The 20,086-nt window shown below is 37.6% G+C and overlaps 1 protein-coding gene across 1 annotated transcript in view; it reads right to left on the bottom strand.

Annotated features, from left to right (window-relative positions):
* The window catches only part of LOC122808508 (CMP-N-acetylneuraminate-beta-galactosamide-alpha-2,3-sialyltransferase 4-like), a 154,287-nt gene extending 134,601 nt beyond the window's left edge, over positions 1-19,686 (bottom strand). Inside the window, exons 1-3 of the mRNA XM_044079465.1 lie at positions 19,587-19,686; positions 14,846-14,909; positions 11,954-12,049 (exon numbers count right to left, since the gene is read on the bottom strand). Of these exons, the coding sequence (XP_043935400.1) occupies positions 11,954-12,049; positions 14,846-14,909; positions 19,587-19,686 (260 nt within the window). The remainder of the gene's footprint in view (positions 1-11,953; positions 12,050-14,845; positions 14,910-19,586) is intronic.
* Between the last annotated feature and the right edge of the window lie 400 nt (positions 19,687-20,086).

Genomic DNA, 20,086 nt, shown 5'->3' with positions numbered 1-20,086 from the left:
TCAGTTTGGACATGTGAAGGTTCCATCTTTGTTGTTTGCAGACAATGCTGTTTCCATGACCTTAAGTACTATGATCTCTGGATTGCAAAAAAGTGGTTTCCTAATGAGTGTAAAACAGATGGAATAGAAATCAATGTCACTAAATCAGATGCCATGGTTCTCACCTGGAAAAAATAGATGACTATCTGCAGGTGAAGGAAGGGACAGCTTCATTAAGTGAAGGATTTGAGTTATCTTGGGGTCTTGTTACAAATAAAGGTTGGGGGTCAAGAAACTGACCAGTGAATATGTGAAACTCTATCAGAAATGCAAGCTTTGTACTATATTGTAGTGATCATCCACAAACAATTCCCAACATTATCTCCCACTCTTGGAAAGAGTCATCTATACACTGCATGCATGCCACATTCATGCACACATCCATCATCCATACACTGCATACATGCTACAATCATGCACACATCCCTCATCCATACACTGCATGCATGCCACATTCACGCACACATCCATCATCCATACACTGCATGCATGCCACATTCATGCACACATGCATCATCCATACACTGCATGCATGTCACATTCATGCACCCATCCATCATCCATACACTGCATGCATGCATGCCACATTCATGCACACATCCATCATCCACACACTCCAGGCATGCCACATTCATACACGCATCCATCATCCATACACTGCATGCATGCCACATTCAAGTAAACATCCTGACTCGTGATTGTCACTCCAACACCCCATTACAACCATCCAGACAGGCAGATGCTCATACACTCATAAACATGCACACAAATATGAACACCCAGACCTACCCACATACATGCAGACATACACACCCCATGCTTGTGACTTAACTGGTCTTACCCAAACTGTGAGTACTCCAATAGGAGTGACTGATCACTGTATTTTGAGAGTATTCACTTATAAGTGTCCTAATTTTTGAAAAAGATGGTTTTGAACTCCACCAGCAGCTATTTCTGGAAAGTAATTAGATCAAAGTAATGACAAACTAAAATTCCATGTGACCAAGCAAGTGAAGAAAACTGTTATACTTAATAGAATCCAAGTAAATAATAGACTGAAAGAAACTTTAATACTTAAAATCAGTGGCGGCTGGTAACTTCAAATCAAAGGGGGGCTGCAGGAGACAGCTGAATGGGTGGGGTCAAGGGAAGAGGTGTGGTCAACCAGAAAGGGGAGGAGCTATGCTCAAAACCACAAAAACTAACTTTAATTAAATACGCTGCCCTGGGTGGCAAACCATCATTATGAGAGTCCAATCAAGACAAAAATAAGTGTAGAAGAATAAAAATATTTCAATGCATTGGTTGCATGACAGCTTACTTAATATCTAGATGGAAACAAAAGGTTGTGAGGCATGAAAAAATAAATTACTTTTTAAATACATTACTGGAATGCCAGTCAAAATCAAGTACAAGAAAAACCAGAAGCACTCAACTCAAACCACTTCTCCTTGCACTGCAGTTCTAATTATAATTTATATTCAGCTTTATTAAAGTACCAAGTAACATGCTGAAAGTAGAAATCTCTGTGATGCCCCCACTTGTAAAAATGTTTCTTATCCAAAAAAGACCTGCTGCCTGACAACTATCTACTTGTTTCATGGGGAAAACATGATCAAAGTAAAAAATGAAAAGCAAACAAGAAACAAGCTCAAGATACATTGCTTAAAAGATTACTGTACAGGTTATGGACCACACATGATTGGCATTCTGTTTAGTTTACAGGTAAAGTCTGTAGAGATGACTGGAAGTTTCCAACAAGTTTAATGAGCTTTTTAAAATAATGGAATCCTGTCCTTTAATACCCAAGGCTTATACATTATCTAGTCAAGTATTCTCTGCATGGCAACAACAGAAAGGCTTTCAATGTTGGCAATTCTTTAACAGTATGCTTATTAAAGCTTACTTGCATCTTACAATCTCAGACAAGCTTACCTTATGGTCATTAAAGCATTGCTATTAAACACAGAGCAACAGGCACTTTCTGAGTAATAAGCATAAATCAACAGTGCAAAAATATGACAGAAACCAGACCATTCTGCAAAATCAAGGACAGATGAAAAGCCACTAGTACTTGTGTCTACCTTGGATGGGGGGACACACTGCATATTTACACTGCATAACTACTCCTTGCCTTGCTTGGACGCATCCAGAGTCACTACATGGGGGAGTGGGGTGCAACAAGTATGTCACAATTTAAAATGTCTCTGGCTGACTCTGATGGCCCTGACACATTTGTCATACCTCTCAACCTCAGAGCAAAAAATCTGGACAAAGCCAAAGTGGTACAAAGGCACAAAAATAAGGACAATTTTTAAATATTGCTCTAATAATCTTAGAAAGATAATAGAATAGGTCTTGCATTAATATGAATTTTCTGAAGGGTATAAAATCTGAAACTCAAATGTCTGTCATTATTTTCTAACTTCAGTCTTTAGTGATTTGCCACTAATTTGCCAAAAAACACAATTTTATGAAAAATGGACCAAAACTGTGATGCAAAAATATAAAATAGCCACACAATACAGCTGGGAACCTGTCAAAGAAGGGACACTTTAATATTAGTACTGCTAACTTGAGCAGCTGACAAAATAAAACAATCTACATGCATTTCAAGCAATTTATAACTTTGATTATTACAGTTATTTCTTAATTGTAAACCCTCCATGTTTTCTTCCAAAATTGCTATTTTGCGGAGGGATTATTAGGGGGAATAGCAACATTTTGAGCCAAAATCGGGGACAGTTGAGAGGTTGGCTATGCCTAATTCTATAAAGCAATTTATTTGCGTGTACCTCTCAACCTGTTAATGCAGTAAATCTGAACAAGGCCAAATATATTGGGGGAACATATAAACAGTACTAAAAATTGCTCTTGTATAAATTGAGACAGTTGATAGAATAACAGTTCTTACTTTAGCATGCATTTTTCTGAAGGTTATGAAGTCTGAAACTCAGTGTATCATTTAGTGACTTAATTCCTAAATGATTTGCCAGAAAACTACAAATTTTATGAATAACAAACCAAAAATAAGAAGCAAAAATCTATTTATTCTTTGAAAATCTGGACAGTTGGGAGGTATAGTTCAGCTGGACCTGTCTGAGTTTAATGCCCTTCCCCCTTGACAAAATCATGGTTGAATGGAGCCTCTGCAGCCATTCCAATGAACCATTACTTGGCTATTTCACTCCATTTACCATAAACACTAATGTGCATACTGCTTTACTTCTATGATGAGTTGGACTTCATTTGAAAGTTTTATTTTGTATTTTACAGCACAAACACTAAGTCATCTGCTAAACAAAGCAATGCAGTCTCACAATGAAAATTTAGTATTAAAACTTTTCTGCCCTTGAAACTCGCATTCATTGAAACAGCATTGAAACCCACATTCAAAGAAAATACATTTTGCCAGTGGCAGATAAAGATTAATTTTGGGCTGTTTTCAAATCATAGGCCCCTTACATATGAAACATACATGTGCTCTTTGATACACCTTCCTCATTGTACTAAATTATATTCCTTGTACAATACAGTACAGTTGTTAGAGGGCGTTTTAAATTTGGTTTGAACATTTTTCCAGTAAGCAATGAAGCAAAACGCATGCACCCATAATGGCAAAACTGCCCAATTCAGAACATTTATCACAAAAGTCTACTCAGACTTCCACAGTCCACCATTATCAGTAAATATGCACAATTCTACAGTCCACCATTATCAGTAAATATGCACAATTCTACAGTCCATTATCAGTAAATATGCACAATTCTACAGTCAATTATCAGTAAATATGCACAATCTCTGAAGAAGTAAAAGTCATCTAAATAATTTCACTTTAAAGAAATCTGTAACTAATGAAGAGGTTGCTGCTAGCAAACACCTTTATATTTCATGGTTTCATTGAAAAATAAAGCGTCTGTTGCCCCTCAGGAATAAATTGCCTATATTACATTAAAAAAAATGATAAGCTAGTAATATTGCAAGAGGAAATGGATGGCAAACTGATAACAGACTCATAGTTAGTATCTTCACCAAGGAGAACATTCTCAGTACGGCAGCATCCACCCCTTGTGGGAGTAGAACCCACAGCCTTCTGCATCAAAAGCAAGTACACAACCTGTTGTGCTATTAACAAGGCAAACCGAAATCACTTAAGCAACACTAAACTTCTGTTCCCCTGCAGCTCTCAGCTCCTTGTAAAATCTACTCAATACTCAACTGCATCTCAACTTCGCAGCACAAGAAAACTGGAAAAAGCCAAAATGTATTTGGGGGGGGGGGTCAAAAGCCCAAAAACCAGGGACACATTAAACATTGCTTGTATAATCTTGGAAAGTTGCTAGAATAAAATGCTGTGTTACCACCATAAATTTTACTGCCAAGGTCCCTGTGCAAAACAGTCAGAGCAACATACCACTATGCCAAATCAGCTGTTTTCTGAAAGAGGAAGACGGAAACTTAAATGGCTACCATTTAGTGAATTAAGTTCTCACCATAGCACACCTGTCAACCTCTTAGCACAAAACACCTGAACAAAGCCAATAATTGATGAATACAGCCCCCAAACATTCAGTGAATTCAGTTCTCACCATAGCTCTTAATCTCTTAGCAAAAAACACCCAGACAAAGTCAGTAATGGGGGAAATATAGCCCCCAAACATATTCAGTTCTTAGCACAAATCTGGATGAATAAATTCTGCCAGAACTGAAGATGTGAAGGATAATATGATGGCAAAACATGTGGGAAGATATTGGATTTCACAAGAGAATGTAATAAAAGGTTTTCATGACAAAGAATTCAGTCTGGTGAATGCACATGAATCATTATTTACAGAACTGAAAGAATAACTGTATGCACTTTGTGTTCCTTTTACAATTTTAAAGCATAACTTCATGTAACTTGAAGTAATTCATTTGTGAAACAAAAAGTTGTTAAGTTTGTTCATGCTTTATGACTAAACATTAGAAATGAATGCAATAGTTTATGTAATACTATTGACAAAATCCAATAGAACATATATTGTTAAGCCATGTTGTACTTGTTAATTATGTGCTGCGTGATGCAGGTATAATTCATGCAGGATAGCTTCCATTCTTATGTAGCAAAAGTTCATAGTGCTTACAAGCAGACAGCAATTTGTAAGAATCCATGTCAGTGCACTGAAGTCAAAAATTGATTTCAGCTTGCTCAGTGTTCACTTATTATTTCTAATCTCACTAATGCACAATGACAGACTGAAGCAGATACAGCAAGATATTAAACTTCACAGAACATTCAAGGTGACAGCTTGGAACTTCAATAGGTGAGCGAGACAGAAACAGCTTTGATAAAAATAAAGGAAACATATGAGTATCTATTACATTTTGCACCCTGACCGCAGAAGTATGTTTGGACTGGAGTCATAATAATATAATTCAGTATGACATTCTGCCTTTTTCTGTTTGATTGCATCCCTGTACAAAACTCCACAATTTACCACAGATAGATGCTTTCAGGCTGTTCTCTACATGATAGCCAGTATTGTAGTAAAAAACCTTTGCTAATGCCTTATACAGTGGCTTCATAGTTAAAAAAAAATATTACTTACCAGAGCAGTATTATTTAACAGCCATTTTATACTCCTTCTGACAATATAAACCTGCCTGAAGGAATGCATCCATTAGTACCTCATTTTAATGAATACAGAGTCAACAGGGGTACTGCCAAACTGCTAATTATTGTGAATCATTGGTAAACTAGAAGTAGTTCTCCACATTTGGGTAACTTTACTGTTACACCTCATTCTACAACTGAAACTGCTTGAGTCTCGCTCTTTTCCCAGCACATAAAGCCCGGGAAGAGAGCGACAACCAATCAGCAGCATTTAGGCTTAGCCCAGCAAGCATGTCATGACGTGCCTGCGGACGTCGCAGTCCGAGCCCCTTCCAATTCTATGCGGTTTGGAACCGCATAGACTTCTGGGCATCACAATGATGCCTTCATTGCTCCTCTGGGCTGCAATGAAAACAAAAAAAAAAAGCTGTTTAAAACGGCGGTTAAAGTGCGCAATGCGCATGCGCGTACTTCTGAGTCACGGACTCGAAATTTTGATTTACTAAAGTACAAAAAAAAGATATATATATATTTTTTTTACATTATTAATAAACATAAACAATTACTACTATTTAGCTGAGGGGGCTGCAGTCTGGCAGTCCGATGCCACGAGCCGCCCCTGCTTAAAATAAAGAGTTGTGTCTTTGCTGTTTTCTAGAATAAAGAACAATAGACAAACTCTTTTTTATAGCATCATTAGTAAAACAAGCCATCAGGGGCTTAAACAACTGAACAGTTACACTACTTACTCATTTGGTTATGAGGACCTAAAGTTGACACCATCAGTCACAGAAACACGGAAATAGAAAATAAAATACAGTGCAAGGGGACAGTAAGCAATGTACTTAATGGCAGCCACAATCTAACCAAGAGCAGGGCCTCTGGAATGGAAGGGCCTTATGATACTACTGTACAGGGTCATGGCCAAGCCTTAATTGGGCCATTATTGTTCTTAAAATGATGTTCACCAAAAACAACATAGAAATCAAGGCAAATCTTATTAGTAATGATGCCACAAACTCAAGCCTTTTTAAAATTGACTGTAAGGATGAGGAAACATAAATGAAATCTTTAAAATGCCAAAGTGCCTGTTATTTGCGAGGGCTCAATCAAGCTTCTAGTAACCCAGCATAACTTCATTACCAAGGGATCCTCGGACATTATTCCATACACCGTACTTAAAGGTAAAACTGAACATGGACACCAGAATGATATGACATGTAAAGGCTGGTATGGAAGTTAAAAGTAAAGTTAAACATGTATGTCTGGTGATACCAGATATTGCTGTGTCCATTGGAAAATGTGCTGTCTATGGATGTAAATGCAAGCTGGTAGACTAGATGCTTTCAAACAATAATGGGAGAAATGTGTGAGTGAAGCAAATGGAAAAGGTATTTTACTAGCCCATTACAGTGGAGGATGATAGGATAAAGTTACTTATGCTGCCTCTTTCTCTGCACCCTACTTTTCTTTTGCACCCATGTGGTATAAACACTGGCTCTAGATAATTGCCACTATGACACCTCAACCCCATCTTCAAAAAGTGGGAAAGAGGTTGTGGATATGTGTGTGTGTGTGTGTGTGTGTGTGTCTAATATACACACACACACACACACACACACACACACACACACACACACACACACACACACACACACACACATATATATATATATATATATATATATAGGGGTTCATGTCTACGGATCGACAACTTACTATATCGACATCCACTTCACCGACATCTAAAATAATCGACACCGCAAATCACGGACATTTAACAGGTAAGAGATGTAACATGTTTTAGTAAGTATGGCAGTGTTATGCATGTCTGGTAGGCATGATTAGCGAAATTTAAATCTCTTACCTGTTAAATGTCCGTGATTTGCGGTGTCGATTATTTTAGATGTCGGTGAAGTGGATGTCGATATAGTAAGTTGTCGATCCGTAGACATGAACCCATATATATATATATATATATATATATATATATATATATATATATGGGTCTACTTTGAAACATCTAAAACCCATAACATCTAATTTCATAACACTGAGACCAGAACATCTAAAACCCAAAACATCTAAAACCCATAACATCAAATTTAATAACATCTAACAGTACAAATCAGATGAAAATAACTTTTTCCCACTGTAGTGTGATCTTGGAGTTGGTATATTAAATTTACGGGGGGGGTACAGTGTTGCTTGCCCTCCTGCAAAAACATAGTAAAAAGTGTGCTTGGTAGTTTGGTGTCATTATATGTGGACGGGATGTTATTTTCTTGCGATTTGTTGTGTTAGGTGTTACTAAATTCGATGTTATGGGTTTCAGATGTTTTGGGTTTTAGATGTTCTGGTCTCAGTGTTATGAAATTAGATGTTATGGGTTTTAGATGTTTCAAAGCAGACCCATATATTTATATATATATATATATATATATATATATATATATATATATATATATATATATATACATATACATACACATATGAGTATATATTAATATATATATGTGCATACACATATATATATAGTTTCACTTTAGAATCTCGAACTACTGAAATATCGGATTATATGTAGGGTATGCGCATGTGTTTGTTTTGTTGTGTTTGTGTGTGTTTTGTTGGTTTGTAGTGTAGGGAGTAAGGTTTATGTGTGCTTATGTGTGTGTGGTGTGTGTATGTGGGTAGTCGCAATGTGGAATTTTGCGCTTTTGGAGTTTTGGGTTTTCAGTTTTTGGCTTTACAGTGTCAAGATACTGAATTTCGATATTTCAGTATTTTGGGATTGTAAAGTGAAAATATATATATGGATCTACTTCAGTAGATCGAACCTTTGCAAGTTTGAACCACATATGGCAGAGATCATATGTTCGAACCCATAAAAGTTCGAACACTGAAGTAAAAACACATAAAACAAACAAAACACAAAACTAAACATCTATTGCTTTGCCCCCTACACCCCCCTTACTTAAATATACCAACTCCGAGATCGCACTACATTGTGGAAATGGGAAATCATCCCTTTCTGCTCTGTACGGAGATCTCCATTCAGTCCGATCTATATATATATATATATATATATATATATATATATATATATATATATATATATATATGCATTTCTAATGCATTCTGGCTGTCAGTAAAGGTTATCATTGCTGTCTCACGAAATCACTTCCATTTTTGCTATGTGTCTGATGTCCCTTCTACTGAGAACTGCATGTCCTCCCTGTAATCATTTGAGTTTCCTTCAACATCATCCCAAGCGTGACGTAAGCAAACTGGCAATTCTGCAAATTATTCTCCAATTTGTTTGTGTCAGACATCTTTGACAGAATAGAGAAAATGATCGGCCTCTTTGCTGATGATAGTACTGAAGGATGAAGTAAGAACCTACTGAAAGATTTGGAAATTTTGAATTCATAGGCGGAGAGATGTTAATGGAGGTTCAGTGCATCGAAATGCAAAGCACTACAATAAGGTCAGAGAACCTTGATGTGAAGTATCAGCTTAAAGGAGAACTCCACCCAAATGTCAAGTTTTTCTTTCCAAAAAGTGTTTTTCCTTCCCTGCAATCCAAGCCTAAATGTTTCAAATACAGAAAAAAACATAATTTAATAATTATGTCTGCCTTTCTTTCCTGCAACTGTCTCATCTATTACATCACAACAGCTACTAAGAGTGGCACAGTAATTAAATTAGGTCATTGATCCCAACAACAGAGCCACTAAGAAAACAATGACATTTAAATGTGCCTTATCATTTACAGATTACCAGAATTGCCAGTATCACACCACGGATAAACAGTGTAGCCTGGAGTCTGATCAAAAGTCAGGGCTTTCAACTTAGTTTTCAGATGCAAATGTCTTTCCCTGTAATAAAACTCAGGACCACAAAAGAAAGAAAGCAAATATGTTAATCTAACTTCTTGCCTTCTGTCAGTATATGATTTTGCAAAAGTGCATGTTTCTTCGGGAGTTGGGGAAAGAAGATTAACATCAAAGACTTTAATTCCAGCTACAATTTTTAAAACCATGGCTGCAACATATCAGTCCAAGTTTGTGTCTTTCGGCTTTTTAGGGATCGCCACAGTGGAACTCCGGTCCGCTAATGATTGGTAGTTGAGTTTTTTTGGTTGTGTTACCAGCCTTGACACACACCTTCAATGAAAGGTACACCACACATTCACACATGTCGCGCAAGAAGAAGATGCTCTAGCTGTGAATCGACGGACAGCGTTACTGTGAGGCGCGAGCGCGCTACCAGCACACCACCACCGGAACCACAGGGGTAACCCTGTGTCCATAGGTTTCAGATTTCTCACACTTGAACACTGAACTATAGTTGTTACTTTGAAAAATAGCAATGAATTCAACTACATTTTCAAGACTGTCAGTCAAACATTCTATAAAATGCTGCAATAGAGCTGGCCATTAATGAAAATGAAAGGAAGCAAAGTAATTAAAAATGTGGATTGATGCTGACAGTGAAAATTTAGCAGTCAATGTTGTCAACTGATGAGAGAGAAAACTACACATTTTAAGGATGTCTTTCTGTCCCTCTAACATGACATAAGGAAGATGAAGCCATTGACTGTAAAACAAAATAATTCTAGCCATGGCAGCTTCCTTCAGATAATTTTGGGGTATAACAAATTAGAAAATAACAGTAACCATTTACTTTGATGCAGAGGCATTACAATGCAGAGAAGTTCAAGATTTACTGAAAAACACGTTTTTTCATTTTTTTTGGGTGCTGTTCTCCTTTAAGGAATGGACTTGATGGTAACAAAGCAGGAAAGGGATGGGTGTTGATCACACCTGGGTTGGACCACTAGGCACAGAGTGAGAGGGCAGTGGTAATGGCAGGTAGACTCCTGGGTATACTCTTACAGGGATACATTCTAGAATGTTTCCTTTTTACAGGGGGCCACAGTTGGAGCACACCTTGAATACTGTGCATTTTGGGGTCCATATAAGGAAAGAGATATCAGGCTGCTAGAATGAATTTAGAGGAAAGATATTAGAGAGACCCCCCATATGCAGGTGTAGGAGTATGAACAGTGACTGGAAGAGCAAGACCCCTCTCACTTGAGAGCAGCAGAGATGAGAGGAATTATATTGATACATAAAATCATGTGCGGGAGATGTGAAGGGGGAAATAATATGCAAGAAGGACAGTGGGGGAGGGGAGCACAGGCAGTGGATTTTACTGGCTAAATTCTCCATGACTGTCCAAGATTACGTTTTCATATGGAGGGCTGAGAACCCATAGATATATTTCTAAAATGGATGGTTGAGAAGGAATCCACTGAGGCATTCTATAAGACATGGAGCAAATAGAACAAGATTAAGGAGGTAAGTAGGAATGCAGAGAAAAATATTAAGCTACTAGTACTTAAAAGTCTAGACTAAAACAGCTTATTGTCTCCTTCTGCCATTCATTAAATCTGAGGAATAGACAATTTTTATTAAGGAGGGTCTTGGTAATTTTATTAAAGATAACTATAGTAGTCCAGATAGTTGAAAAACAACATTCAGACAAAATGACACTACAGATCTGGTGGTCACTGCACTCCTGCATCTCAGTAAGTCAAACATCTCAGTGAACACTAGAACTGGAAAACATGAATATGCATCAGCAGATAAACCGAATGCAGTGGAGAAACAGAATCATAGCGCAGTGCCATCTCCTTCCCTGGAATAAACTTCCTACGAATGTTATCAATGCGATTCCATACCTTCCTTCAAACAAAATCCAGATGACTGGATAGGTACTCTCAAATTTAGCTCAGGTCTAACTGACCTCTCCCTCCTTGAGAAAGGAGGTAAAGCTGAGAGTGAGTTTTAGCAAAGCATAAATGGTCATTGGACTATGAATCAAATGGATTCCTTATAGTTAATCTCATGACACCAGTAACTTAATGTGGGCAAAACTGTGTTATGATTTTCTCCTGCCAGAAGGGTGCAAGTATGAAAAATGCTTCTATATAATTGAAGTATCTCTACTTTAAAAATATATATTTCTCTTCATATAGCTAATGTCAGACATGTTCTTAAAGTGTAGTGGGAGTATTTTACGCTTCAAGAAAATATGAAATGTTTGACTTACTGTACTGTACTGTACTGACACATATGTAATTCTTTGTTAGTGTACTCATTTTTATTTGTTATTTATGCAAATATTTCTGTGGAGCTTTTCTCCCTGGGCCTCCACTGAAAAAGGGTTTTCAGTCAGTCGGACACTCACGGATAACAAATGTCAAATAAAATTAATAAATATGTATAAAATAGGTTTATTTATCTTTTTTCTTACCTGATAACAACATCATGTTGGTTAATTAACTCCCCCAAGGAGCTGTTTATGACACTGTATCCATTTCCAATCACAACACAAGTTTTGCATTTCAGCCTGGAAGAAGCATAGTAAAGTGTTTACTTTTTTTTACTTAATGAAGTTCTCTTACAATATACAGAAACATATTATTGAAATAGTGTTAAAAAGTGAAATTACTGATTGCATCACAAGAAATGCAGGAAAAATAGGATACTTTTACAGAATGGGAGTTATGAAATCCAAATTCATCTAACAATGCAACCTGCACTTCTCTATGCAAATCTACCATGGATGCCTTCATATAATTCAACCTACATTGTGCCATGTCCATCTAATATGGATCTCATCACATACTACACCTACAACTGTGATACGAAGCTCTACCATGATCACATTGCATAATGTAACATACATTGTGCTATGTAGCTCTACATGGATTGCATCACATGATGGCACTCACACTATGTCTTGTTGATATACCGTAGAGCTCATCACATAGTGGAATCTGCACTGTGTCATGTCAACCTACCATAGAGCTCACTGCACAGTCTAACCTGCTTGGACCCAAGTATCTCTACCATTGGTCTTATTGCAAGCTGCAATATGTCATATACCATGGATCTCATTAAATAGTGGTACCTGCTTTGTGCCATGAAAATTTACAGTGACTCTCACTGTATGGTGCAACCTGAACTGGGCCTTGTAAATCTACCATGTATCTCATTGCATAATGCAACCATCACTGTGCCATTTTATGCCACCTTGGATCTCACTGTACAGTGCAGCCTGTACTGTTTCACGTAGATCTACCATGGATGTCATCACTTAGTGTGGGTTGTACCTTGTCACATAAATCCACAACAGATTTTACTGCAGAGGACTGTCATGCAAAGAGTAGATTATTGATCCTATCCATTCAGATAGTGTATATCTCTGTGGATTCTGTGCTGAATGGGCCTTCTGACAAGACTGGAAGTGTATAGTGCTGCAACATACTACATCCCACCAAGTAATCTGCAGTAATGCTTATTTATAAAGCTCCCTTTTACTTCTCCAAAATTGCATGGTGCATTTCTATTGTGCAGGGGCACCTCTGCTCAACTTTTGCCATGGGAAGATGACTTCTTCTTGCTTGCGACAATACCTCCTCTCCATCTCTTTCAGTGATGCTGTTAACATGACACTGAATCAGTCAGGTATACTGAAGGTATGCCACATCTGCATGTGGTGTACCAGAGAATACAACCAATTAACATGCACATTGCATGCTGCTGGATCATCATGAGGCTGTGTACATAGAGTAACTCAACAGCATGCAATGCACATTGTGAATGCTTGACTACAACATGGGGAGGCAGATTCTGAGGAAACCCTCAGAAGCATGTTACTCTGTCCCTGTCAATGCATACACCATTAAGAATTGCCTTTAACCTCAGGAGTAGAGAACGTCCTTTGATTTTGCCTTATATTTTTGCTGTGTCCCTCTAAATGTTTGATTTTCAGAAAATAAACACTGAGGATTACAATCATTCAGTAAAACCAGACATAAAAATTTCATAATTCTTATTATTCAGAAAATGTATGTTGATGGAAAACCTCTTGCTCTACTAAATTTTTAAGTGAAATAGTGTTAAATTTAAATATTGTCCCTGATTTTAATTTTTTGTCTCCTAAATTATTATTGGCTTTGTCCAATATTCTCAAGCAAAGACGTTGAGAGGTTTGTTCTCTCTCTCTCCCTCTCTCTCTCTCACACACACACACACACACACACACACACACACACACACACACACACACACACTTACTTGCTTTTATTTTATTTATTTTTCCATGCTTGTTAAATGTGGCTTTTCAAGTCCATGTAACTGCTCTGCAGTTACATTTGCTAATTGAGGCATTATTGTTTTCTTTCAATTTCTTTTTTATGCTCACTGAACAGCAATTTTTAACAAGCTGAAACAAGATGCCATTTTTTTCATGGGGTAATACCTGCACATTAATCCCCTGTTGGAGAACATGCATTCTCCAATTGGCTATCACTTACAGTTTAACTGATTTTCTAATATCAGGTAACATATCAAGGAAATTAGCAACTGGGGCTTGCTGATTTTCTTAAAAAGTGAAAGTATGGGGGTATGATAGTGGTTTCTGAAATGGTGGATTACAAGACATAGTCCTCAGAGTGGCTTTCTGTCAGGAGTGGAAGACCTTTAACTCTGAGTTCAGCAGCTACTAAAACTGAAGTGCAGTAGTCAAGGAAATGCAGTAAATCCTTAAGCTCACATCAGTGCCATTTTCTTAAGGAGGAATACCACCCTATACCCCTGCCATGGAGAGCTGTGCTCCCCACATGCTTTTGATATATATACATATCTCTCTCTCTCTCTCTCTCTCTCTGTATATATATATATATATATATATATATATATATATATATATATATATATATATTTATATATATATTTATACTGGATGAGATTGATGTTCCTTGAAATAAAAGTAATAGTCTGAGGTACCACAATGTTAGATTTAGCGTATACTCTCCATAGCTTTATATTCAGCGTTACTGCCTTCCTTGGACTGCATATGTAATCCTTGCAGTTCCAACAGGAACCTTTCCAAGTGGCTTTAAATGCAATGATTTCTGACGCAATCATAACAGCTGTACTTACAAACAGAAGCTGTTCACAGATTTTAGACATGGTAATTTTTGTCCATTTCCTAGGGTTACAGTCTTGGCATATTATCATTTAAATAGGCTTAGAGCAAAATTAATGTGAAACAGTGAGCGTTATTCCAAAAGAACTAGAACTATGCAAAAGATTTTTATATTTATGGCTTTATTTAGTGATTCTGGATTTTCCTTACCTGCTTATGTTTTCTTGAATGTCAGAAACATAGGCTTTTCTAAAAACATGGAGTAGAGACAGTTCTGAAAAAAAAACTTTGTGTCATTAATATTTAGAAGGTTAGGCAACATAATGCATAACTAACAAACTATTCTGAACATGCTCATATCTCAAGTTGTTGTGTCTTTCGGTTTTTCCCAGTTAGGGGTCGCCACAGCGGAACTCCGGTCTGCTAATGATTGGCAGTAGATTTTTACATGCCGAGTTGCCAGCCCTGACACACAACCTTCAATGAAGGTACGCCCATTCATGCATGTCTCCCGACAGAAGACGCTTTAGCTGAGAATCGAACAGGACAACGTTGTACTGTGAGGCGACAACACTACCGCAGCACCACCACCACAGTACTATGCTCGTATCTTAAATAACTATCCTTTTTATTAGGAACACTGCCAGCCTTAGGTAAATGCCCAGTAGATGTCTGCCTAAGGCAACACTCAGTAAGTTGACCACGGCACCCCTGTTCAAGGCAGCAATGACTGCAGCATTGCTCCTTAATGTGCTGCACACCTGACAGCTCACTCTGTAAGCTTCTGTTCTGCCTTCTCTATGATCTAGACAATGGAACAGACAGCCTTAAGAAGCATAAATCCAATATACTTTAAACAGTGGAGTGGATGTGATGACCATGGTAGAAATGAAGAAACAGTAGAGGAAGTCTGTAACTGGTGGCAATGTGAAGGTCTGAAAAAGAAATGGAATGTTGTGTTCAGGGTAAGGCTCATTCAAGATAGTTTGTATTGTAGCAGATTTATTTTATCTTGGCGGGCAAGCAGATATTATGGGCAATGCAGATATTATGGGCAATACACTGTGCAGAGCAGGTTTTTATTTTTTTAACAATGATTGTGGTGATGGATGATGGGGAAAGTAGGAAAGTCACATCAAGAGAAGTACATTACTGTGGCTATCATTTCTACTGCTTCATAATGATCATACATTGGCAGCAATCACCAAAAGTGCCTTTCTGTAAAGAGGTGCAGTCTGTGGGTGAAAGCAAAATACACTTGTATGATACTGTGATTGCTGTGATTTGCTGAGGACTTGAGACAGGACAATGTGATTATTTCTTCAGCTTTTTTCACTCTCAAACATCAGTGGTTTGTACAAAAATTCACCACAGTTTATGTCAGGCTGGAGATATTGTGGTCATTATTTTTTTTTTTACTTTCCACACAATCAAATCTCAAATGTATAGACAGAAAATTGCTATAGCTTGTGTGGTGGCTAGGAAGCGTGCAGTTTTGTGTGGTAGAAATATATTACTTTGGCCAAAGTTCTTTCACTTTTGTCCCAGTCTAATGTCAGAGGGGTACATACAAGGTGACTGTCCTTTGAGGATAGAGTTGAGGAGGCATGCTGTGTACATCTATGATAGTAATGAACTGGAATACATGACTATGGATATTTGTTCTTTCACTTTCACTCTAAACTAATATCAGAGGAACACAAAGAAGATGGCAGTTTTTGAGGAGCCCTGCTCTGTGTTAAGTATGACCAGAACAACTTGAAATATAGATGCATAGCGATTTGTTATTTAACTTTCATCCCAGTCTAATTCCAGACAGATACACAGAAGGTGAATGTCTTTTCAAGTTGTAGTATTCACAATGTTTTCTCTAGTTACCCAGGAAAAAAACATGTTACCATATAAATGAGCTTAATAGCATGTATATACATATTTACATTACAGCAGATATTGACTGTTCACCTGTACAACTAACACATTTCTTTGAACACCTACTCGTATCACAACTGATATATTTCTTTGAGCACCTAACTGAAATCACATCTAAAAAAAGTCTTTCTTGTAGGGGCCAGGCACCAAGATGTATGCCTACATGCCCTCTGCTTTTACATAGACTAACACTGAGAACACACAACAGTCAGGAAAATAAAATGCTTCATTATCCCACAATACATTTATATTGAAGCTAAAGCTCTTATCCTCATTCAGCACTGGCATAATCAAATGTAAACACACACTTACATTTCTACATGTCTCACACGTGCACGCAGACTACTCTCACCTACACTATTAAACACACTCACACCATATGCAAACATACAAACCTCTGAAAACTGTCTAAATGTAAATAACAACATCACAAACAAGGAAATGGAAACAGATAAACATAATTAATAATTCTTCAAAACAAGATATTGACAAACTCATACACATCTGTATGCATGTATTTATGTATGTGTGTATCTATCTATCTAGCTATGTATCTATCTATAAACTGAAGCATAATATACTGTAGCCTGGAATTTAAATAAAATACTAGCTGCATCTCCAAATGTGGTAGCTATAACTTTTGTTTATTCATACATGAGGGTCCATATCTTGTCATCCAACAGTATCACAGGGTTTTCCTCTGACGTGATAACTTTAATTGCAATACTTTTGTTATCTATGCCACCGCATCTATATATAAGTCTATAATGCATTCCAGACATTCAGACCACCTACTGCACAAGAAGGGACAGGAGATGAAGGTGTATCAAGCTAGGTATCAAGTTAACACCCCTCCAGACTGGTCAAACATATGACACACCTGAGCTACTCCATGTCCTACTAACATTAGGTAATGTCCAATATCATATCCTTGCTAAGTACAGGTCTCTGTCTATGACTCAGGATGGCCATACCACCCACGGACTTGGAATGTACTGAAGTCACTCACAATTCAGGCCAGCACCATACCCCCCCCCCCCCAATCAGCTCTAGGGACTGGAGAGTCAGAGTCAGGCTCATTATATTGATCAAATTCTTACTGCAGAGAACCTTCCAGGAAATTACTCTAATGACAGATCTGGGAGTAACAGTATCTTGATTTATAATTTGATATTTTACACCTTTTGAACAATAGCTGTATATGCAGTAATTAGTTTGGAATCATATTAAACATTGCATAAAGTAACCAGGTGCATAACAAATTGACTATGTTTTTATACACATTTGCATTTAAAATTCAGACATTTGTTTGTTATGAAATAACTGTCAGTGCACTCCTTATTTTTGTCCCAGTGGAAACCTCATGCCTCTTGTTTTATATACTGCAGCATATATCTGAATGCAGATTGAGAGCACTGTCAGTGTATTCAAAATGGTGGACAAACCTGTGATATTATATTATAGTATAATTGTGTACCCTTGTAAAAACCTTAGAGTAGCTGGCTTTGGAGTGTCTGGTGGCAGTAACTACCTTATAGTATGGGCAGAAGCTGGCATAGCTAGTAAATCTGTGCCAGCCTTTCCCAGGTGTACATGTCTGTTTGTGCAAATCAAATATCAAAGAGTGTGTATGTCAGCTGCTTAGAGCAGGGACACAAAACATTGTTTTCACAGACAGAGTGGTGGAGGACTTGGCTTGGACACTCAACTGATGATTCAACTCTATAGATGTGCCAGTGGGGAGTCTTACTGGGGACCTGGAGAGAGAGATAGAAACCCAAACCATGGACTAAGTGTGTTCCCTGTGTGGTCTTAAGGGAAATTGTGCTTGATGCAGAAAGATGCATGTGGAAATACTGCATGTATCTATTTTTGTTCTAAGTGAATGTCCCTCACCAGTGTCACTGGTGAGGATTCAGGCTCCTTGATTACTGGCCCAGAGAGAGGATGACACAAGCACCCTAACTGATCTGGCCAATCAGCATGCATGTTTTTGAATATTAAATTAGTTAATGGACAGAACTAGACAGCTTTATTTTTTTAATCCGATTCACTTTAGCAGTTAATATTATGCACTATTATGGTTGGCTGGTATAACCTAAAGGAACAGAGACCAAATGTGGGGAGAAAAGGGACGTTTGTCATAGGTGTATCAAGGTACATTACTTAAAGTATGATCAGTCTAGCTGCTGTACAATAATGGACTGGCTGGGCTTGTCTGCATCTGGATATGTTTACATTACAATGGGTGAGGAGATTGGATGTCCAATCAGTGTGCATACTTTTGACTACTAATGACCACTTATTGTATAATTCCCTGTATACCTCCTTATTAAAGTTTTAGGCAATCTTAACATTGAAATGTCTGTAGTATAAAATACTACAAAGAAATTTAAAAAATAATGTTTAAAAGAAAACAAACATACAAAAAACAGCTGTTAATGTCATATAGTGTTTGCTTTATGCAATGTGGTTTGTGGGCCTTGTTGTGCAGAAGACAGAGGAATGGGGGCTGAATTTGATTTGCAACAGTTGTTAAAACTCTTAAGCAAAGAGTTTGAGCATTGAAAGTGAACTAATGTAACTCAGTTAATAACAAAAGACAGAGTGGTCTAGAGTAATGGTATTTGTCATGTCAAGCAGATAGCACAGAGCATTAAAGCTATGAAATCTTAAGAAGCTGTTTCTTGTGGTTCAGGGTTTGATTCTTGCAGCATTCCTTTACCTACTGTATGACCTTGGGCTAGTCACTTAACCCAAGAGAGCTTTAGGTTAATTAGGAAATTGGGCTAGGTTGCTCAGTGGCCTAATGGACCAAATTCTGAGTAACTACCTGTGAACCTTGAAATGAATATCAAATAACAAATGTCAACAAATAACAGACTGTTTTTTTTTTAAAAATAAAAATAAGAGACATCAAAATAAGCAGTTTTCCACAACAACTGACAACACCTTATCTCACCAGAAAAACAGATGTATACCACAAAATAGATAAAATGGTACTTTTCCGTTAACCCCCTACCACTTTGTGCTGCTGTATTTCGCCACGATTTCAGTCCCAGGCACAAGTCTCTGTGTGACAAGTACTTCTGTACAACTGACTGACAAGAGTGTACTGTCATGTCAGGTGTACAGGTCCATTTGGTCAGAAATAGCTGCAGTCCACCATTAAACCCCTAACAGTCATGGGAGGTTTATCTGTTGTACACATATTTTGCCCAGAACCTACTTTCCTTTTCTCTGTAATAGTCAAGAGAGAATCCCCGGGCACCATAGAAGGAGGTTAATGTAGGGGAATACCATTAGGACAGAAGGTGAAAGGAGTGACAGTAGCGGATATGCCTGGATTGGGCGATTTTTAGCACATATCATTTCACACAGTACTGAGAAAGATGTGGGCCAGGTCTCTGGATTACCTGTACTGCTACCAATTCAACAACTGCAACCTTTACAAAGTACACATCGCCTTGCAGCTGTATTTCTCAGCTACGTGAGGTACTCTGATGAAGTCTTCAGAGTTGT

This window comes from Protopterus annectens, chromosome 8.part0, assembly GCF_019279795.1.
Source record: "Protopterus annectens isolate FY-2018-M chromosome 8.part0, PAN1.0, whole genome shotgun sequence".
Lineage (NCBI taxonomy): Eukaryota > Metazoa > Chordata > Ceratodontiformes > Protopteridae > Protopterus > Protopterus annectens.
Note: the sequence above shows the minus strand (reverse complement) of the source record. Positions and strands in the feature narration are given on the sequence as shown.